We start from the raw sequence: 21,097 nt of genomic DNA, 5'->3' as shown, positions 1-21,097 counted from the left end.
TACACACATATACATACATACATACACATATATATATACATACACACATAAATACATACATACACACACATATACATACATACACATACATACATACACACACATACATACATACATACATACATACATACATACATACATACATACATACATACATACATACATACATAGCGATAGAAAGAGAAATACATGAAACATTGACCTCTGAACCCTGACCTCAGTGCATGTTGAAAGGCTTGTCCTTCAGCAACAGAAGGGGCTCCAGACATGGGACCAACTGTTTTATGCCCCTTTTCCACTGCATGGTACTGGCTCAACTCCACTCTACTCTATTCAACTCTACTCGCTTTACTTTTTGGGATTTCATTTTCCACTGCAGATAGTACCCTCTCACAGTGAAGCCCCGGGGGCCGGTCCCTTGTGGGCGTGTTGACTAGGTTTTTTTTTTAAAGACTTTATTTAAATAAATATACATATATTTCTATTTTATTTATTTAGAGTGGTATTTTCGTGTCACGTTTTAGTATCGGCTCAGCTCACTTGGAACCTCGACAGAGGTGGTACCAAAAAAAGTACCTGGTACCAGGTACTATCCCTCACTTCTGCCCAATGGAAAACCAAAAAAAGCGAGTAGTCGAGTCGAGGCAGTCCCATGCAGTACCGTACAGAGAGCTCTTGACTTCAGCTATATGAAGTGGGGGCGCTGTCAAATATAGTCAAAATTAATTTTCTCCCATTTAACAATGAAAAATATAAAATCTAATCACACAGATATGTTTCCCGTCCCCTCAAGCCCCTCAGTGTACTCTCAATTTAGCATTTACAACTTCCAATTCTAGGAGGACACTAGTTTTGTGAAAAACTACAATTCCCTTGAGCCGCGCCATGCCGCCCGATACAAACCAGTGCCATGGTTGTAGTTCTTTGGCTTGCAAAATAGCATCGTAAATAGGGTTGTAAACAATATAGAATACAGATGCAAATACAGACTATATCAAATATTTACTGCAACCGAAACATAAATTAAACAGCATTTAGGTGGATTACTTGAAAGAAAGAAAAAAGTACACAAATTTTGGTTTATTAAGGACATTTTAGCAAGAATTGGAGAAACCCGTTTTGGGGTTGTGTTCAATGTCGGAAAGGTTGCGTTCCAATAACTAACAAACTAACGCTCATAAACTTTCACTGAACGAAGATTATGAAAATGCACATTTCTCACTAGAAATGTTCTCAAAATGCACTTTAATGCTGAAACTATCTCAAAATATTGCCTTTGCGACATTTTAACATTTTCCTGTGAGAAGAAAAGCAATGTCAGACATTTTTTTTTTCTTTGTGCAGACCGGAACTCGACAGTCACATGATGTGGATGCAGGCTCCAGCAACATTTGCTATTAAGTTGAAATGTTGATATTAAACATGTTTTTGGTTTAGAAACATGGAGATTTGAAGCCCTGTGACGGCCTGGCGGCCTGTCCAGGGTGTCTCCCTGCCTGCCGCCCAATGGCTGCTGGGATAGGCTCCAGCAACCCCACGACCCTGAGAGCAGGGTAAGCGGTTTGGATAATGGATGGATGGTTTGCAGAAACATAAAATGCCTACATTTTATTTTGGCAACTGGGTTGTTTTTTTATTGTTTTGAATGGAACCCTACATCACAGATACTTATCTATGGAATAGCCCTGCACGTGCAAAACTGAAGCTAAGGGGTAACTCCAGTGTCGTCGTTTGAAGCTTGAAGGTCAATTTATCCTTCTGAGTAGAATCTACGCCATAGCCTGTAGCAAGGGTGAGCAGTCATTTCTAGGGAGGTGCACATCAGCCTACAGGCCAGGGGTGGGCAGCCTTATCCATGAAGGGCCGGTGGGGGTGAAGGTTTTTGTTTCAACCAAGCAGTTACACATCTGATCCCACTGACCAACCAGTAGAGTCCTTGCTGAGGAACTTGATTAGGAGATACAGGTGTGTAACTGCTTGGTTGGAACCAAAAACCTTCACCCACACTGGCCCTTCATGGATAAGGCTGCCCACCCCTGGCCTGTAGGCTGACGTGCACCTCCCTAGAAATGTAAGCACACGTCGCAGCGATGCAGGCCGCAACAGCTGTGATCGGTTTGCTTGGTAGCATCGCATTTCCTCCCACGCATTTCCTCGTCCGTGTCTCTCAGCGGCCGGAAAAGCTTGACCTTCAGTCTGCCTCAAGTCGGTTCGACGTACGTACACTCCCATCTCCTCCGACATCTTCTCTGTTTTCTGTGCTGCGTGAATTTCGGTCAAAGTAACTGTTGTTCAACATTTATTAGCTTCAGCTCCAACATCATCCACGCAGTTTCAGTCGCCATTCCCAGATGGTATCCGGATGTGGGCCACTTCAGGAAATGATGCGGCACTGATAGCCTTCTTCTGGCCCTGACAAAATGGATGTGACCCTGAAGTGGCCCCGTGTGGTAAATGGTGAATATGGTCCAAATATCACAAAACAAATATGGGCCACCTTTGGTAAATATGTGGCACATGCGGCATTGCTATGGCTTGGTTCTGGCCCAGATCTGGCAAACAGGAGCGGACCGCCCAAGTGCCATCATTCCACACGGTATGTGGGGTGGATGAAAGTGTCGGGTGTGGGACGGGTCCGGGCCACAGCAGTTCTGCTGTCTGGGTTGTTTGAAGTACATGGAGAAACTTCTTCTACTGTGTATGAGAAACTCATCACAGTGGCATAGAAACCTCACAGCCATCTAGTGTTTTGGTGGTGTAATTGCAGAGCGATGCAGACACACTAGCGCACTAGTATAAACGCTCACAATGGCGTAGGCCACTAGCGTAGGCCACTAGCGTAGGCCACTAGCGTAGGCTACGGCGTCTACAGGCTCTCCGTAGATTCTATGCAGAAAGATAAATCGAGCTTAAGGCTACTGACCAAGCTGCCCTATTTGACAAGTTGGGAATGAGAACATGTTGGAAATTTAAGCTTCAGAGGTCTATACAGTCGCTGTTGCCACCAAAAATAATCATATGAATTCATTCATCCTTGCAGCAATAACACACTCTACATTTGGAGATGTAATTATTGAACATGCTTCTTATGCATGCATGTGATTTTTTTATGTAAATTGCCTGACAGCTACTGCTTTTTAAACTGATAATACTGTCTGGCTGTTGGTTTTTATTGTGGGCCGCTGTTGCTATTTGCCCTTTCTATTGCCTGTGCTGTTTTATTGTTTTTGTGTTGAGAGTGTACGTCGATGGAAAAAAAAATCTGTCCATAAGAATGATAGAAAATAAGTTATTCAGATTTTGATTCTGTAATCTGGGAAGCCATTAAGCAAGCAAGCCAATTAAGCCCTCTGGGGTCAGCGGGTATGTTCGTGCGCTGAATGACACCGAAAAGGGCTTGTTTGTTTGTCACAAATAAATCACATTATTTCTTGCTACCCATCCCAAGTAAAGCTGCAGTTTGGGTAAAATAACGGATTGTGGAATGACAGCCATTATACTATTATATCACATAATGTAGTCTTTCTCTTGCTCCCTCATTCAGCTTCTGGCAGCAACATATATATATATATATATATATATATATGTGTGTGTGTGTGTGTGTGTGTGTGTGTGTGTGTATATATACATACATATACACACACACACACAGATAGATACATATAGATACATATAGATATACTATATAGATAGATAGATAGATAGATAGATAGATAGATAGATAGATAGATATAGATATACTATATAGATAGATAGATGTTATTGATATATTTATTATTGAAAAAAATTACATGAAATCCATCAATATTTAACGATTTTGATGATCAAAGATTTTGCAAGTAATTTCCTACATTTGCAAACTTGGGGGCAAAGATCGGAGATGACTCGTAAGGCTTTATCTTAATGCCGGTAGACACTCTGTAAAAGTGTCAGCTTTCCCAAATGCCGGAATTCTCCATTAAGCACGAATGGAGTTTGGCAAAATAAGAGACCAAAGTAGCGCAGCATGGAGACCGAAATGGCACCCAGACATACGAGAGAGACGGGGCAGCCTCCACCCCGCCCCCCACCCGCCCCCCGGTTGATGAGATAAAATTTCAAAAATGGTGCAGATGTGCCGTATGCAAAAAATGCACAACGGTCCCGTTGCTCGACCATGTCTTAAGACGAGAGTGAAGGTGCACATCAGCCTTTTTGCCCCTGATATAATGAGGAAGAAGGAACCAGCCTACCTCTGAAGGTGGACCATAACAATCTCCAAGCTATCTTATCCTTTAATATTAGCCAGCAAACAAATAAATAAATAAAGATAACATTTCAGCCCTCCGTTAATACAGGAATGGAAACCGGCGAGGGTCACAGGATGCGAGAGGCGGTGCTGAGCAGGCCGAGGACGAGCAGCTGCTGGCTTAGAACCGTGCTCCACCACGAGCTCATCGGGGGGCCCGGGGCTGACGTCCAGGAAAGAGGAGCGGAGAGGAGAGGAGGAAAGGCTAAAGAGAGGAGAGGGATAAAGAAGTAGAAGAGCGAAGGGGAGGGGGAGCCGCGAGATCAGAAGAAGAAGCGAGGGGGAGAAGAAAAGGAGAGGAGCGGGGAGAAATACCCTGGCAGTGGATTGGGATTTCGAGGTGGTGGTGGTGGTGGGGTGGGGCGGGGGGGGGGGGGGTACAGGCCGATTGGCAGGCGGGGACTGAGGCTGGGGTGGGGTTAATAAGTGTGTGTCCCAGGCTAATGGTGAACTAAATTAGGCAGTCCATCTGTCAGGGCTGCTTAGAGTGCTGTCCTCTGCCTAATCTCAGCAGCGGGGTTTTCACAGGAGATTTGGAAAGGAGATTTGGTGAAGTTCAAACTAAATCGGGAGCTCCTCCGCGCATTTCGAAGGCAACTCGCTTCGACCGCCGTCGGCCCCTCCCGCCTGTACACACGCCCCGTGCTTTTGGAGTTTGCGTGCGAGTGTTTATGTGCACATTCGAGAGGGCGATTGTGTATTTCGTGCCTGCGCGGCGTGGGGGTAGATGGGAGTGTGGCTGACAGAGGCTTAGCGACGCTTAAATCTCTGTTCCAAAGCCTAAAAAGAAGGCTGGTAGTGAGTGAGAGCCAGGGGCTGAAATTTCCCAGGCCACCATATGGCCGCGGAGCCAGCCCATACTGTGTCAACGGCAAAATACCATTTCACCCACAAGCTGCACAGCGCCCGTCAAGCTCTGGAAGGGCCATGTCAAAAGCATGAATGGGGCAATTGAAAATAATGAAATTAACTGCCAACCGACCACTTCAAGCCAATAGTTTTTTTTTCTCTCCTTTTTAGTCCTGAAAGGACAGATTAACTGTGGAGTCTGTAGGAATGGACAGTAATTTCTTGGGCTTCTCCCCCTCTCTCGTCCACTTTGATTTCGCCGCACGGCTGCAGACGGACTTTAATCTGTTGTTCAGCCCTTTTGCTACGCTTCTGCCCAATATCGTGTCAGGTCACGGTCTCCGGCTAATTAGGGTTTAGCTGAATTTGTCCGGCTTTCATGTCAATCAATAGCGGTAATGCATAGATGCTCAACGGCCGCGTCGGCAGAGTAGCAAATGGCCTGTCGGTACCTTCCCGCTGGATGCATCCAACCTACTTCCTGTAACCCGATAGCCCTCGGGCCCGTCTTCGACTAAACCCTCCACTGAATTATTCAATGGACACCCGACCTCAGTCCCTACATGTTGGGTAGTGTGCAAACAGGGACGGCAGCGGTCACTCTTGACATGCGTGCAGAGGCGCAAGCGCTGCAAGCGCGTAGACATTTATAGCAGCTTCGGCCCCTTTCGAACAGTCCTCCGCCCCTCCGACTACCGCCTCCACCTCCCCTCCGCGGCACACACGCAGACTTGCACGCCGCTACAAAGTGGACGTGGGCCGTGCAAAGCCAGACATCGCTTGACAGCCAGCGAACAAGTCTAATGGTCCAGCTCCACTCGAGCCGTCCCTTTTTCAGTCTTTCCAGAGAAGCCGCCTTCGATCTCAATTAAGAGGGCTGCTCTGAAGCAAAGTAAACAACTGACCAGTCACCCCGCCCCCCACCCCCACCCCCCCACACCCAACATTTCTGCATTTGTGTTATGGGGGGTGGGGCCAAAAGAGATGGGGTTTTTTTGGGGGGCGACTTTTCCCCCTTTTTCTCCCCGTTGTCTATCCATCCATTATCCAAACCGCTTATCCTGCTCTCAGGGCCGCGGGGACGCTGCAGCCCATCCCAGCAGTCACTGGGTGGCAGGCGGGGAGACACCAGTATCTGGCCAATTACCCCACTCTTCCGAGCCGTCCCGGTCTCTGCTCCACCCCCTCTGCCGATCCGGGGAGGGCTGCAGACTACCACATGCCTCCTCCCATACATGTGGAGTCACCAGCCGCTTCTTTTCACCTGACAGTGAGGAGTTTCACCAGGGGGACGTAGCACGTGGGAGGATCATGCTATTACCCCCAGTTCCCCCTCCCCCTCGAACAGGCACCCCGACCGACCAGAGGAGGCGCTAGTGCAGCGACCGGGACACGTACCCGCATCCGGCGCCCCACCCGCAGACACGGCCAACTGTGTCTGTAGGGACGCCCGACCGACCCGGCGCCAACACGGGGATTCAAACCGGCGACCCCCATGTTGCTAGGCAACGGAATAGACCGCTATGCTACCCGGACGCCAGAAAAGAGTATTTCAAAGGCCTGCCCCCCGAAACACTCGGCTCACACTTGCAGTTCACAGTAAACCACATAGTGGTTGCAGCAGACGTCTCCTGAAGGAATCCAAAGTGGCGAGGGTGCCGGGTCTTCGCCGCCCACCCGTCTCGCTTTGCTTGTCTTGTTTACTTTGAGCTGTTGTTAACTGTGCTGAATGGCAGAGGTCGGCGCTCAGGTATAAAGCACACACAGCCCCTCTAATCCTGCTCCGCTGGCGGGGCTGTATCGCGTTCTCTGGCAATATCTGGAGAGCGTCCAGCACCAGGAACTACCAACACAGACCCGTTCTGTGGCCTGGCCTCCTGACAGGAGACGGGAGTAAAGGGGAGAAACCGACAGCGGGCTACAACAACTCACTGTTCCACACATACATCAGAAAGACAATGGTGCATGTGGTCTACACGTCGGCCCGGTGGAGTTTTTTTATAGCCCGTCTTTATTTAAGCCTCGCTTAACTCGCGGGTCGACATTCTGGCAAACATTACCCTTTAATTAAAAAATGGGATTGTAGCTAATTTACTTGTCCAGATTAGGATTACCTACATTAGAATTCATTTAAACACGACTGCGAACCGCACAACGGGTGAAGACTAAGCCCGTGACATCCACAGCTAACAACCCATAACAACCGAGAGCTCGGCAAACTCCTCCCTCTCTCCTTTCGTTTCTGCCTTGCCTTTCTTCAGCACCGTTTCGGTGTTTTTTTTAGCAGCGCCACTGGGGCGGCGCGCCCTGGGAAGCGGGCGGGGCTCCGTGGGTGCATGATGTGGATGGTGAGATGGGGTGTCGCTTCTCGGCCGTGGGTTTTGCGGAAGTCGTTCCTTTTATACAGCTTCTCGTAGTTTAAATGAGCCCTGAAGGTCACTGAAATGATTTCTTTTTTTAACGGCAAATAGTGTTTTAGGGAGGACATATCAGCAGATTACTGTCGCCACGTGGTTTATATGTCTGCATGCATGCATATATATACATATATACACATATATATATATATATATATATGTGTGTGGCATGTGTGTTTGCCAAATAGAGAGTTGCTTGTGCCTTGTGCTTACTGTTTCTGTCTCGGCCCGTTTGATCCTGCGCTTCCCAGTAGCTGCATTCTCTGTGTATCAGAACACACAATAATTCAAAAACTAACCGGACGGTACGCCAAAGCATTTTGAGACACATCGCTTTGACCCGTACCTTCCTGGAGGACCAGCGGAGCTGCACGCTGCCACGCTGGCTCTGAGGAACATCACCCCGCTGTTTGGTTTTTTTTTCCTTTTTACAGTTTTAAAACCATGACCAGAGCTCCTTATGAGCGTCCATGATCGTTGCAACGTGCGAGTGCTCAGCCAAGTTCCGATCCAAGGCCCCTTTGCTGCAGTTCATACTGTGCTGTGCAGCCCAGCGGAGGAAATTCATTCAGAAGTCGGAGAATTCTCCCATGACTGGCGATTGCGGATAAGATAGGGCTTTATCGACTGCTCCCGAGTGGAGGAGGGCTGGCGTGTCAGCGAGCCGGCGATAATCGTCAATACCATACACACCGCACCGGCAGTCGTAACGCCACAGCGTACTGTGAGGCCCGTCTGTGTGATAATGTCCTGTGACGACACCCGAGCAAGAAGTGCCTCCTTGCTTATGGCAGCTCTTATGAAACACCACATGATAGCTTAAAGTCAGATAATGTGCTGAAACACTGAAACAAGGGGCCTCTGGGTAGCGTGGCGGTCTATTCCGTTGCCTATCTACATGGGGATCGCCGGTTCAAATCCCCGTGTTACCTTCGGCTTGGTCGGGCGTCCCTACAAACACAATTGGCCGTGTCTGCGGGTGGGAAGCCGGATGTGGGTATGTGTCCTGGTCGCTGCACTAGCGCCTCCTCTGGTCAGTCAGGGCGCCTGTTCACGGGGGAGGGGGAACCGGGGGGAACAGCGTGATCCTCCCACGCGCTACGTCCCCCTGGTGAAACTCCTCACTGTCAGGTGAAAAGAAGCGGCTGGTGACTCCACGTGTATGGGAGGAGGCATGTGGTAGTCTGCAGCCCTCCCCGGATCGGCAGGGGGGTGGAGCAGAGACCGGGACGGCTCAGGAAGAGTGGGGTAATTGGCCGGGTACAATTGGGGAGAGCAAGGAGGGGAAATCCGCCCCCCCCCCCAAAACCCCCTTATTTTATAGTGCCTACAGCTGAAAAGAGTTGTTGTTTTGAGCTACTCTCGTGTTGTTAGCCGAGTGGTTCGTTAACGCTACATTTCCAAGTCAAATTAAAAGAAGAAGAAGAAGAAGAACAATACGTCACATTGAACTGATTTGTATGGGTTGTCCAATCAAATCCCAAATACTACCAATCAATCTCATTTGAAGCCATCTGCTCATTCCCGTGTCTGTTGGTTTAGTGCAAACAGAAATGTTTGCACTAAACCAAAGACGGGCTCCTTAAACCACAGATGGCGCCGCCGGGCCTCAAAGACTCCACCTGCAACTGAAGGTGCGGTCGGAGCTTTCACACGCGGACGGGTGTGGCTCGTATTTCGGCACGGCGTGAAGCAGACGCACCAGCGGGTGCTCGGGTGTCGCCCGCCCCGTTTACACTTGGTTTTCAAATGCGTTTTCTGGGGTCGGGTCGCAAGTGGACGGCGCTAAACACAAGTGTAAACCTCCACCAAAACGTTTTGTGACCCGGTCACTCAGACCACTTGCCGAGGTGGTCTGGGACTCATTTGACTCATTTGACGCCTAGCCTCCACCTGGGCAGAAGACTCGGTCCTGCCAGTCTCACCAGCTGGACTCGTCCGTACATGCATGTTAGTGCTTGAAACATCTTCAGACATGAGCTGTTGTTTTCACTGCTAGTCGGCAAATCTGGCGCTTGACTGAGGCCCTTTGACCTCGCAGCGGAAGTGACGTAGACGGTAACGACATCGCCTTCTTCGGACTAACAAAGTCTGATCACAAGTGGTCAGCAGGACCCGTTTGGAGACGCATGATAGTGTAAACGGCGTCGTGTCTCGCTGTCCACTTGTGACCCGATCGCCCACGACGCGTTTTAAAACCAAGTGTAGACAGTGTTGTCGCGTGGCTGTCGAGGGATTCTAACGACAGTGTACCGGAGGACAGACCACGTGAGGGGGGAGAAAGTCGAATGCCCCTTCTCCGCCACATGGTCCCGGCTCAACTCGGCTCGGCTCGGCTCGGCTCGGCCGTTTTCCATTACCAGTACCCCCAGTACCAGCCCTCGGTGTAGCTGGTCTGCACTGATTTTGGTACCCGCTCCAGTTTGTTTGCAACCTCGACAAAGGTGGTACCAGAAAAGTGGTAACGGTTACCCAAAATGCCGGCACTTTCCAGTAATGGAAGACGAAAGAGTCGAGCCGAGCCGAGCCGGTACCATGTCGTGGAAAAGGGGCGTAAAAGAAAATACTGAATGGCTCCAGCAGAGTGATTGGGTTTGCAGGACTGATAGAGGGGGTTGCTCTTGCCTTCTTTCCATTCTCCATGGTACTCCTCGCCGTTGGAGTAGGTGAAGGAACCTCTTGTCAGGGTCATGGGTCCTCCTGGTGCGCACACACACATAAACACACACACACACACACACACACACACACACACACACACAATATATATATATTTGTTGACGTGTATCTTTGCATCGGTGCTTTTGTGTTGTAAGCTGGTGAAATTCTGGCGCATGCTTCAGATGTGACTGGCTTTACGAGGCTGCCAATGGGGACAAGCCGAGTGCCATCCCAGACAGCACCCGGATGTGGGCCGCTTCAGGCAGCGATGCGGCACTGGTGGCCTTCTTCTGGCCCTGACAACACGGCTGTGAGCCCTGAGGTGGCCCACATGTATGATAGCAAATATGGCCCAAATATGCCAAATCACATGTGGCAAAGACGCGGTGCTCATGTAGCAACATGTGGTCTGGATGTGACCCTGAAGTGGCCCCGTGTGGTAAATGGTCAATATGGCCCAAATATCACAAAACTAATACGGGCCACCTTTGGCAAATATGTGGCACATGCGGCATTGCTATGGCTTGGTTCTGGCCCGGATCTGGCAAACAGGAGCGGACCGCCCAAGTGCCATCATCCCACGCGGTATGTGGGCCGGATGACGTGTGGGGTGTGGGCCGGGTCCGGGCCACAGCAGTTTTGCCGTCTGGGATGTCTCTGCAGAGCGTTGGACTGGCAACTGGTCCACTGTCCTACTCTAAGTCAACACTGTGTCGTGCAGATGCTGATGACGACGGTAAGGGTTATTGTTCAGCTGTTTCCATGGTGACGTGTTATGTATTTAAGGGAAAAAAAAGAAAAGAAGAAAAGTTTTAGTTATTTGGCCAACGACCAAAACGCAGGGCTAACACATGAGACGCGAGCGGCTCCCCCCCCTCCCCCCCCCGTTTCCAACGAGGCTGGAGTTTGATGAAGACTCACGCGTGGCGAGAGGAAGAGGAGGCAGCTGAACACCATGGTCTGGACCCGTCATAGCTGTGTTATTCATTACATAACATGAACACGTTACGCTACACACACACACACACACACACCCCTACACACACACACACACACACACACACACACACACACACACACACACCATACACACACACACACCATACACACACACACACACACACACACACGGACGTAAACACGTGTGTGTGTGTGTGTGTGTGTACACTCCCCACATACACACAGACGTAGACAAACAAGTAGACAAGTGTGTGTCTGTGTGTGTGTGTGTGTGTGTGTGTGTGTGTGTGTGTGTGTGCGCGCCCCCCCTTATGCAGTGTTGACATATTAAAGGTGACATAACCCGAGTGCGTCCTGCCGGCAGACCGGCGCGGTCCGCTGGACAGAAATACGTGTGTATATTGTGTGTATATATATATGTGTGTATATATGTGTGTATATGTATACGTGTATGTATATATTTACCTGTTGTGTATTTACGAGTGATTCCACCTTTTATTGTCGCCCTACATCACCGCGAAAGAACGGGAAAAGGAAAAGGAAAAGGAAAAGGACTCGCCATCCCCCGGAACGATCACTTCCCCTCTCCGCACACAGCCGCTCTCCGCGCCCCTCCCCCTCCCCTCCCCCTCCTCCCTCTCCTCTCTCCCCTCTCCCTCCCCCCGGTGAGACAGCCTCAGCCGCTTTCCAAGGTGCCGCGGTCCTATTGAGCATCTCTCCGTCACCCCGTTCTAAACCGGCTTCCTATTGGCTGTCCGGCCAGCATCCGGTCCCCTTCCGCGGAAGACTTTTTTCCCCCCTTCTTCTTCTTCTTCGTCTTTTTCTTCTTCTTCTTCTCCTCCTCCTGAAGAGTTGAACGACTTAATTAGCCGGAGTGCTCCGCTGTTAAACGTTTGCCCTTGCCTCTTTACACGCCGTCCGCGTCTCCGCGGGACTATAAACCGGACCCGAGTCCCCCCCCCCCCGGTACCGGGGCTCGTGCGTTATCAATTCGGTGATTAGGCGGAGCTTTATGGGAGTTGATTTTACCTTTCCCCCGGTGCGCCCAATGAATAAATAAACAAGCGAATAACGACTTAAACAAAACAAAACAGCAGCGTGGGGGCGAGGTTTTGTCTGGCGACAGGAAATGGACTCATCGCCCATAATAATAATAATAATAATAATAATAATATACAATAATAATATAATAATAAGCCCAAGTGGAAACTGTTTATCCTGCCAACATGGCGGCGTGTGGAATAAAGAATGTGAATATCGCCGTAAAACTGCGCTGATTCAATTACGCGGGGACGTTAATTGGCCATGTCTCAGAACGAGTTTCCAAAACGGCCATTCTATAAATGAAGTCATTCTCATTGTTACAACGGGACCATAATGCAGCCTGCTAATGATTATGAATATTCTTTCGAGAGGACAAGTCGACATAAAGTGTCCGAATACAAGTTTAATTATAGGGACGGCGCAGCTGCGTCCAAGCAACGCATTATAACGTCGTTTCGGGCCTCCGGCGCAATATAACCCGGGACAGCGCGCGTTAAAGTGCCCGTCTTGCCCTGGCGTATCAGCAAATTTAAGACTTGTTTTCATTCCATACATCACAGGGCTTGTGGTAACCATGATAATGATAAGCTGCCTACAACCCGCAGGTCTTTAATCATGCGTCCTTATGCATGCGTCCTTGTGCATGCGTCCCTATGCATGCGTCCTTGTGCATGCGTCCCTATGCATGCGTCCCTATGCATGCGTCCTTGTGAGTTCCTTATCCAATACGAGGGTCTTAGGACGGGGCGTTGTGCTGCTGTAAAGCCCCCTAATTGGTGACATTGGGGCTATACAAATGAACTGGACTTGACTCCACTTGACGTGTGCTTAAAGACTTTGGGACGCGTCTGCGATTGTAAACAAGGAAGCGAGCGGCACGTCATTCATTCTTATGGCCCTTCAGAAACGCGGAGTTCCGACGCGCTTTACACTCCATACACAACAATACGACACGAACACAAAACCAGCAGCAGCAACAGCGGCGGCACAGTCCTGGACCACGTCCCCCCCCCCCCGCGCGCAGGACGCGGCCAGACGGGGAGCGGAGGTGTCCCCCTGGTCCGCGGTGCGATAGCGCAGCGTTATTTGTATTATTTGGTGACGGGCGGCCATTCTGCCGAGCGACCAATGAGCGCAGCGCCTCGGCGTGTATGATATTAGGATTTTTTTTTTTTTTTTTGGTGGGTGGGACAAATCGGCGTTAGCTGTATAGAAGGGGATGCTGCAGCCGCGTGCCCTCATATCGCGCTCCACCCAGCCCGGTGAAGACGTACACGCGCAGGGAAGCAGCCAGCACTATGTGCGCGCCCGCGGGAGGGGCCGGCAGAAAATGGCGAGTTTGTGCAGAAGGCAGCAATGCACGATAGAGAGGCGCGGCTTTCGGCAGGAGCTTGACTCGTGGAGGCACAAACTCATTCACTGTGTAGGTAAGCCCGGTTCGGTTCGGACGCGGTCCGCCGGGGAGCCCGGTTGTGCCTGGGGGGGGGGGTTTTGTGTTTCTGCGTGCGTGTGAGTGTGCGTGAGAGCGTGTGTGTGCGTGAGAGCGTGTGTGTGCGTGAGAGTGTGCGTGAGAGTGTGTGTGTGTGTGTGTTTGTGTGTGTGTGGTGGTGTTGATCTTAGGTTCCGGGGCTGTTATGTCCAAGGGAGCAGCTAGCATGGCTCCCAGATCCCGGGGCTGTTATGGGAAAACCTGGCATGGCTCCTAGATCCCGGGGCTGTTATGGGAAAACCTGGCATGGCTCCTAGATCCCGGGGCGCAGCGCGAGCTGTCATTTTTTTTTTTTTTGTTAACGTGCGGCTTGTTGCCTCGCGCCGCCCGCCTCGCGCCGGACACATAGCTGCCCCCCTTCCAAGTTTATTGGGGAACCTGCGCGCGTGTCCGGGGAGGGGGGGGGGACGTGGCCTCGCGGCTCCGTGGTGACCGACCCGCGCGCTGTTTTATCGTTGTGTCACGTGAGGGTCGCGGGGTGTTCTGCATGTTATTCCGACGCTGTTTATTTATCGTGAGATGGGCGTGTCACGTGTGCAGAGTTAGTCGCGGCTCAGCCAATGAGGTCCCTTTTTTTTTTGCTGTGTCTGGGCGCGCGCACGACGGGGTACTATTTTTTTTGGTGGGGGGGAGGGCAGTGCGCGCGCTCCCGCGCTCGCTCGCTGCCCTGGAAATCAGCGTGTGGGAACGCGCTTTGCTGCATTGGGGAAATGTCACTGGAAATCATTTTAGTATTTTCGGTGGAAGGCGGGGGAGGGGGAGGGGGAGGGGGTGGGGGCTGGACAAGGAAAATGCCTCCGCACTTCGGCCGCGAGCCCAAAGGGAAGCGGGGTGTTACTTGTTGAAAGGGTTGCTTTACGGCAGCGGGACAGGGGCTCGCGGGACAGGGGCTCGTGGGGCGCCGCCTCGCGGGGCGCAGCCTGGCCTCCATGGCGGTGCTGGTGTGTTTTGATTGGATGGGCGCCGTTCATAGCGCGTTCATAGCGCCTTCATAGCGCGTTCATAACGCCTTCATAATGCCTTCATAACGCGTTCATAACGCCTTCATAGCGCCTTCATACCGCGCACAGTCCGTGGCACGGTCGGCTCGTGACAGGCTATGTTTGTTATGGTATTGGAATCCGATCAGTTGGTATTGATCAGGAAGGAGAAGAAGCCTCTCACAGCCTTTCCCCCAGTTTGTTATTTGGGGTTTTCTTATCCATCCGTGTCTTTACCCCCCTCAACCCCCCCTCCCCCCTCCCTCCCCCGTTTCTGTCCAGTCCGGCTAGACCGCCCCTGCCTGATGTCCCTGCGGGACTACCGTCCACCCTTCCCCTCATCTCCTGACCCCTCCGCTTGCCTCGGGTTCCCGTCCCGCTGCCCTAATCCGCCTCTGCTCGGCCGGCCGGACCGCCGCTGCCAAAGCTCGGCGTGTTTTGGGTGACTCCCCCCTCCCCCCTCCCCCCTCCGTCCAGATGTTGCGCTTGACCCGTCACCTACTTATCCGCCGGTCCGCGCGGCGCCGCGCCGCCAGGCCAAACCCTGAAAACCCGCAGCTCTTCAGTAAACACGGAAGCGTGGAGCGTTGCAGCGGCACCATGAACCCGGGTCCGGTTCCGCGCTGGCGAGCCGAGCCCACTTCTATCCCATTTCCTGTCGTAAACTGTAGTTTAACAGTCCTCCGGGGGCGGACGCGTCAGGAGTCAGACCAGAATACATATGTGTGTGTGTGTGTGTGTGTGTGTGTGTGTGTGTATGTATGTATGTCTGTGTGTGTGTATGTATGTATTGTATGTATGTATGTATGTATTGTATGTATGTATATATGTATATGCAGTCCGTGTATTTATACGTGGCGACTCCCGCCCCACCGTGTTAAATATCCGTCTGTCGTCCGCATATCTGCTGTTTTTGTCTGTGCACGTTTCCATTTATGGATCTAGGCCACTTTCTGTTGAGGCGTATTTACCCAGACCCGGAGTGGCGCGGTGCATGATGGGAGTCGAGGCTGACTATCAGCAGCGTTTATCAATGCACAGATTGAACAACCAAACACGCTGATTGTTTGGAGGCTAATCGGCTTTTGAACGCCTGCACGGGCATATGTGCGTGTGCGCGTGCGTGTGCGCGTGCGCGTTTCTCCGGGCGTGGAAATATGATAGTGAAGGGCCAACTGAATAAACTGAAAGAAAAACCAAACATAAAGCACTTGACCAAAACAACAATGTCCAGTCAGCGACAGCTGGCGTGGAATGGATTGAGGCGAGGTGATGAAGATGAAGACGCCTGTGAGGGGCGGCAGCCTCTCGGTACCGGTGATGAGACGAGACGGGACGTATTCTGGGAAATGTGGAGGATGCCAGAGAGGCCGTACTGGGGGGGGGGGGTGGCAGCAGGGTTAATGTTATTAGCTTGTTATTAATTGCTGGCCCGGCTGCGCAGCCCTGCAGCCTGCGCAGCAGGTAACGCAGTATGACTAATTTGGCTGCCTGAAGGCTGCACGGTTGTTGTGATGTGCAGCGAGGGAGCGAGGCCAAGACGGGTGTGAGACTGTTAGGGCCACGCACACACACGCATACACACGCACACACACCTCCGCGTGTGCGCTTGATGACTAGTATTTCGGTAATGGACAGATGGACGCCCAGAGAGATCTGCCTCCTACTTGCTCATCTTGCTCATTCTCCTCAGAAGCTTTTAGGGGGGGGGGGGGAATAAACTGCAAGGGGAGGAAAACACGTGGCTCATTTTTAATGGGGGTTGGTGTGGATGGATGGATGGATGGATGGATGGATGGATGGATGGAGGAGGATGGGCAGGCATCGTGTTTTCTATGTCTTGCACACACACACATGCACCACAAACCTGCCAGCCCATCATGGCTGGCAGGTTTGTGACGGTCTGGTGAATGAGGGTGGGGGGTGTAGACGTTGGCCATGCTGTAAATTACCCCCCCCCCCTTTGCATCAAGTCACGGGCCCTTTCCCATTGATGTACAGCTGTGTTAATGGCCGGCGTGCCAGCTCGTGGCTGCGTCGTGGATGTTAGGGACCGTGTGATGTGCTTGTTTTGGGGGGGGGGTAGGTACGCCTTGGGAGGGTCTGCTCACTTAAATCTGCTCAGTATTTGGCAAGGCAAATGCACTATTGGCGTGAAGTGAGTTGCAGCAGGAGGTGTGCGTGCGCGTGCGCGTGCGCGCGCGTGCTGGAGGTGTGGGTGAAAAGCTGGAGGCTGACGCTCTGCAGAGGAATGCCTCGCAGAGCGCGATGGAAACGTCAACCCGTTTGCCCACGTTGACCACGTGAGGAGTCGTTCAATTCCGGGTCACGAACGCTCAACAAGTCCGCCGAGCCATTCGACCACACGGGTCGTTTGTCCTCTTCTAGTACGACCCACAGGAGCGTTTCCTAAATCAGCGCCCCCTACCGGCGGCAGGAGATATGCCACGGATACTTGTCGCCTCTGTGCGTTTGTTTTGACGATGTGACGACAATAGAGCATGTAGTCGGTGGGTCTTTGTGTTGTGTTTGTGTTGGCCGTCTAGTGAAGTAACTAAGATGCTATTGGCAGTGCGTTTACCTATGAGTGACGTCATAGGAGCTAACTTAACGCTAGCCACAAGCTAGCAAGTCGGCTAGCGTGGACATTATAACCGCCCCCGGATAGCGAAACCGCTGTGGCCCGGACCCGGCCCACACCCAACACTTTCATCCGGGCCATACTTGGGCGGTCCGCTCCTGTTTGCCAGATCTGGGCCAGAACCAAGCCACAGCAATGCCGCATGTGCCACATATTTGCCAAAGGTGGCCCATATTTGTGTTGTGATATTTGAGCCATGTTCACCATTTACCACACGGTCCACTTCAGGGTCACATCCAGACCACATGCTGCCCAGAGCACCGCATCTTTGCCAAAAAAGGCCCACATGTGATTTGGCATATTTGGACTGGCGGCCTGTCCCGGGTGTCTCCCCGCCTGCCACCCAACGCCTGCTGGGATAGGCTCCAGCATCCCGGGACCCTACCTAGGATAATGGATGGATGGATTTGCTGTTATACATGTGGGCCACTTCAGGCTCACATCCACTGTGCCGGGGCCAGAAGAAGGCCGTCGGTGCCGCATCACTGCCTGAAGTGGCCCACATCCGGGTGCTGTCCGGGCTATGTGACGCCACACTTTGCTTTCATTAATATTCCCTCTCGCGAGGGCTTATTGTGACAGGGACAGTGACGTGTTGTAACTACGGCGGAGCGCGAGGAAGGAGCTGAAAACCCCACTACAGCTCGTAATAAGCCGCTCGTACAAGCCGCCGACGGGCTCGTGTTCCGGCGGAGGTCCGGTCCGGTTTGAGGTGTGGGTGAAAAGCCGGAGGCAGACTCTCTGCAGAGTACAATGGGAACGTCGACCCGTTTGCCCACGTGGGCCACATGAGGAGGAGTGGTTTAAGTTTGGGTCACGGGCGCTGCAGAGGACAGACCGGGCGTCCCGGCAGTGTTTGTCAAAACATTGGACACTTTATTTTTTCCATCCGGGCCTTAAAGGAGCAGCGGGGAGCCGGGGGAACGCTGCTGGTTCTGTTCTCTGGGGAGGAGGAGGAGGAGGAGGCGACTCGAGCTCGAAGCGCCGTCACTGTTGCGTCATCTAATCTGCGGTTCTTTCAGTCTTTTGGATATGGACACACACACACACACACACACACACACACACACACACACACACACACACACACAGTTGCTGGGACAGTAACGAGGTATTTTGATCAGCTGATGAATCACAAGTACAAGTAGAAATACTATTTAGGATTGCATCACATTAGGATATTTGTCATATGTGTGTCTTCTACCTATGTCGTGACTATAGCCGAGGGCGTTGCCTACCAACACGGGGATCGCCGGTTCGAACCCCCGTGTTACCGCCGGCTTGATCGGGCGTCCCTACAGACACAATTGGCCGTGTCTGCGGCCGGGAAGCCGGGTGCGGGTATGTGTCCTGGTCGCTGCACTAGCGCCTCCTCTGGTCGGTCGGGGCGCCTGTTCAGGTGGGTGGGGGAAATAGGGTGATCCTCCCACGCACTACACCCCCCCCCCCCAGGATAGCAAAACTGCTGTGGCCCGGACCCGTCCCACACCCGACACTTTCACCCGGCCCACACGCCGCGTGGAATGATGGCACTTGGGCGGTCCGCTCCTGTTTGCCAGATCCGGGCCAGAACCGAGCCATAGCAATGCCGCATGTGCCACATGTTGGCCAAAGGTGGCCCATATTTGTGTTGTGATATTTGGGCCATGTTCACCATTTACCACACGGGGCCACTTCAGGGTCACATCCAGACCACGTGTTGCCCAGAGCCGTGGGCCAGAAAAGGCCCACGGGTGGACAGTTTCACCTTGGACATTTCAAGTTGCGTCCACAATTCCGTCCGTCCGTCCTCATAATTGTGGACGCAACCTTCCACCCGTTGGCTGGTAGGAGCAGGAGGAAGTGTGTGGACAGTTGTGTGCATGTGGTGGACATTTATCCGAGGTAAATCCTGCAGGCATCACGAAAAATATGCCATTGTCAATAGCGTGGCGCCAACAAACAGGAAGCTGGTAAACAGGAAGCTGGTATGACCGCCGCAGCAGAAACCGGAAGTCAGTGGACCACAGTTATGTTTTGGGGTTTTTCTTTCTTTCTACCTTTATTATCTAAACAAAATCTGGTCATAAAAATAGCAAATTAGCCAATAGTACAACTCAGACTGAGCTATTACAAATTCTGTAGTGTTTCACAAAACAATAAAAATAAGGAAACAATAAAAGACGGAAAGCCGGAGGTCTAATCAGACCTCAGTATAGTGTGTATGTTTCTGTAAATACTCAAAGCTTGTTTGGTTCGTATACATTTCACTGCTTCTTAGGAGTTATTAACTCATTCATGAAGACTGAGAATAGTGGCCTGGCATGAATAAATCCAGATCTATGGATAAATTAATAAATCTGTGGATAAATTAATAAACCTAGATCTATAGATAAATTAATAAATCTATGGGTAAATTAATAAACCTAGATCTATGGGTAAATTAATAGATGTATGGATAAATTCAAAAACATAGATCTATGGATAAATTAATAGATGTATGGATAAATTAATAAACCTAGATGTATAGATAAATTGATAAATCTATGGATAAATCAATCAACCTAGATCTATAGATAAATTAATAAATATATTGATAAATTAATAAACCTAGATCTATGGATAAATTAATAAATCTATGGATAAATTAATAAACCCAGATCTATGGATAAATTAATAAATCTATGGATAAATTAATAAACCTAGATCTATGGATAAATTAATAAATCTGTGGATAAATTAATAAACCTAGATCTATGGATAAATTAATAGATGTATGGATAAATGAATAAACCTAGATCTATGGATAAATTAATAGATGTATGGATAAATTAATAAACCTAGATCTATGGATAAATTAATAGATGTATGGATAAATTAATAAACCTAGATCTATGGATAAATTAATAGATGTATGGATCAATGAATAAACCTATATCTATAGATAAATTAATAGATGTATGGATAAATTAATAAACCTAGATCTATAGATAAATTAATAAATCTGTGGATAAATTAATAAATCCAGATCTATGGATAAATTAATAGATGTATGGATAAATTAATAAACCTAGATCTATACATAAATTAATAAATCTGTGGATAAATTAATAGATGTATGGATAAGTTAATAGATGTATGGATAAATTGTTTAGCCGTGATAATCAGGCTACAGGACAACATTTCCATATTTCTGTCCTCCGTTATAACGCCACATGTAATGTAGGCAGGGGGCTGCGGTTATGCACAGAGCTGATTGGCCGGCTCCAGCTGGGGGACAAATCCAAAAGAGAAGGAAAGGAGCTGTTTAGTGGTCAGACGTCTGCCATCGCTGTGTGTTCTTAACAGGTGATGGTGAGATGATGGTACACATGTTAATCACGCTCAGGCTCACACTCGGGCGACTGTATTTATCCCAAAAGGGCAACCCAGTTCTGCAGCCTACCCGGTCCACACACACTCACACTAACACACACACACGCACACACACACACACACACACACACACACACACACACACCTGCTAAACTAAACTTTGGACAAGCCGTATGTGACCTTCATTTTGTGTGTTTCCCCCTGCGTGTGACTGTGTGGGTATCTATCTATCTATCTATCTATCTATCTATCTATCTATCTATCTATCTATCTATCTATCTATCTATCTATCTATCTATCTATCTATCTATCTATCTTTGTCTGTCTGTCTCTGTCTGTCTCTCTGTCTGTCCCTCTTATCGCTCTCTATCTATCTAGCTAGTTAGCTAGCTATCTATCTTTGCCTGTCTGTCT

At 50.3% G+C, this 21,097-nt stretch overlaps 2 protein-coding genes across 3 annotated transcripts in view; one reads left to right on the top strand and one right to left on the bottom strand.

Annotated features, from left to right (window-relative positions):
* Positions 1-11,759, bottom strand: part of LOC130112771 (MORN repeat-containing protein 4-like) — a 40,408-nt gene extending 28,649 nt beyond the window's left edge. For both annotated transcript variants that reach the window (XR_008810258.1, XM_056280255.1), the window contains exons 1-2: positions 11,641-11,759; positions 10,180-10,254 (exon numbers count right to left, since the gene is read on the bottom strand). Coding sequence is in view for 1 of the 2 variants with exons in the window: in XM_056280255.1 (XP_056136230.1) it covers positions 10,180-10,246 (67 nt within the window). In the remaining variant the exon portion in view is untranslated. The remainder of the gene's footprint in view (positions 1-10,179; positions 10,255-11,640) is intronic.
* A 1,790-nt stretch (positions 11,760-13,549) lies between these two features.
* Positions 13,550-21,097, top strand: part of lcor (ligand dependent nuclear receptor corepressor) — a 154,973-nt gene continuing 147,425 nt past the window's right edge. Inside the window, exon 1 of the mRNA XM_056280960.1 lies at positions 13,550-13,646. Within this exon, the coding sequence (XP_056136935.1) occupies positions 13,550-13,646 (97 nt within the window). The remainder of the gene's footprint in view (positions 13,647-21,097) is intronic.

The sequence above is a fragment of the Lampris incognitus genome, chromosome 5 (genome assembly GCF_029633865.1).
Source record: "Lampris incognitus isolate fLamInc1 chromosome 5, fLamInc1.hap2, whole genome shotgun sequence".
Lineage (NCBI taxonomy): Eukaryota > Metazoa > Chordata > Actinopteri > Lampriformes > Lampridae > Lampris > Lampris incognitus.
The sequence above is the reverse complement of the archived record's forward strand: the minus strand, read 5'-3'. Positions and strand labels throughout refer to the sequence as shown.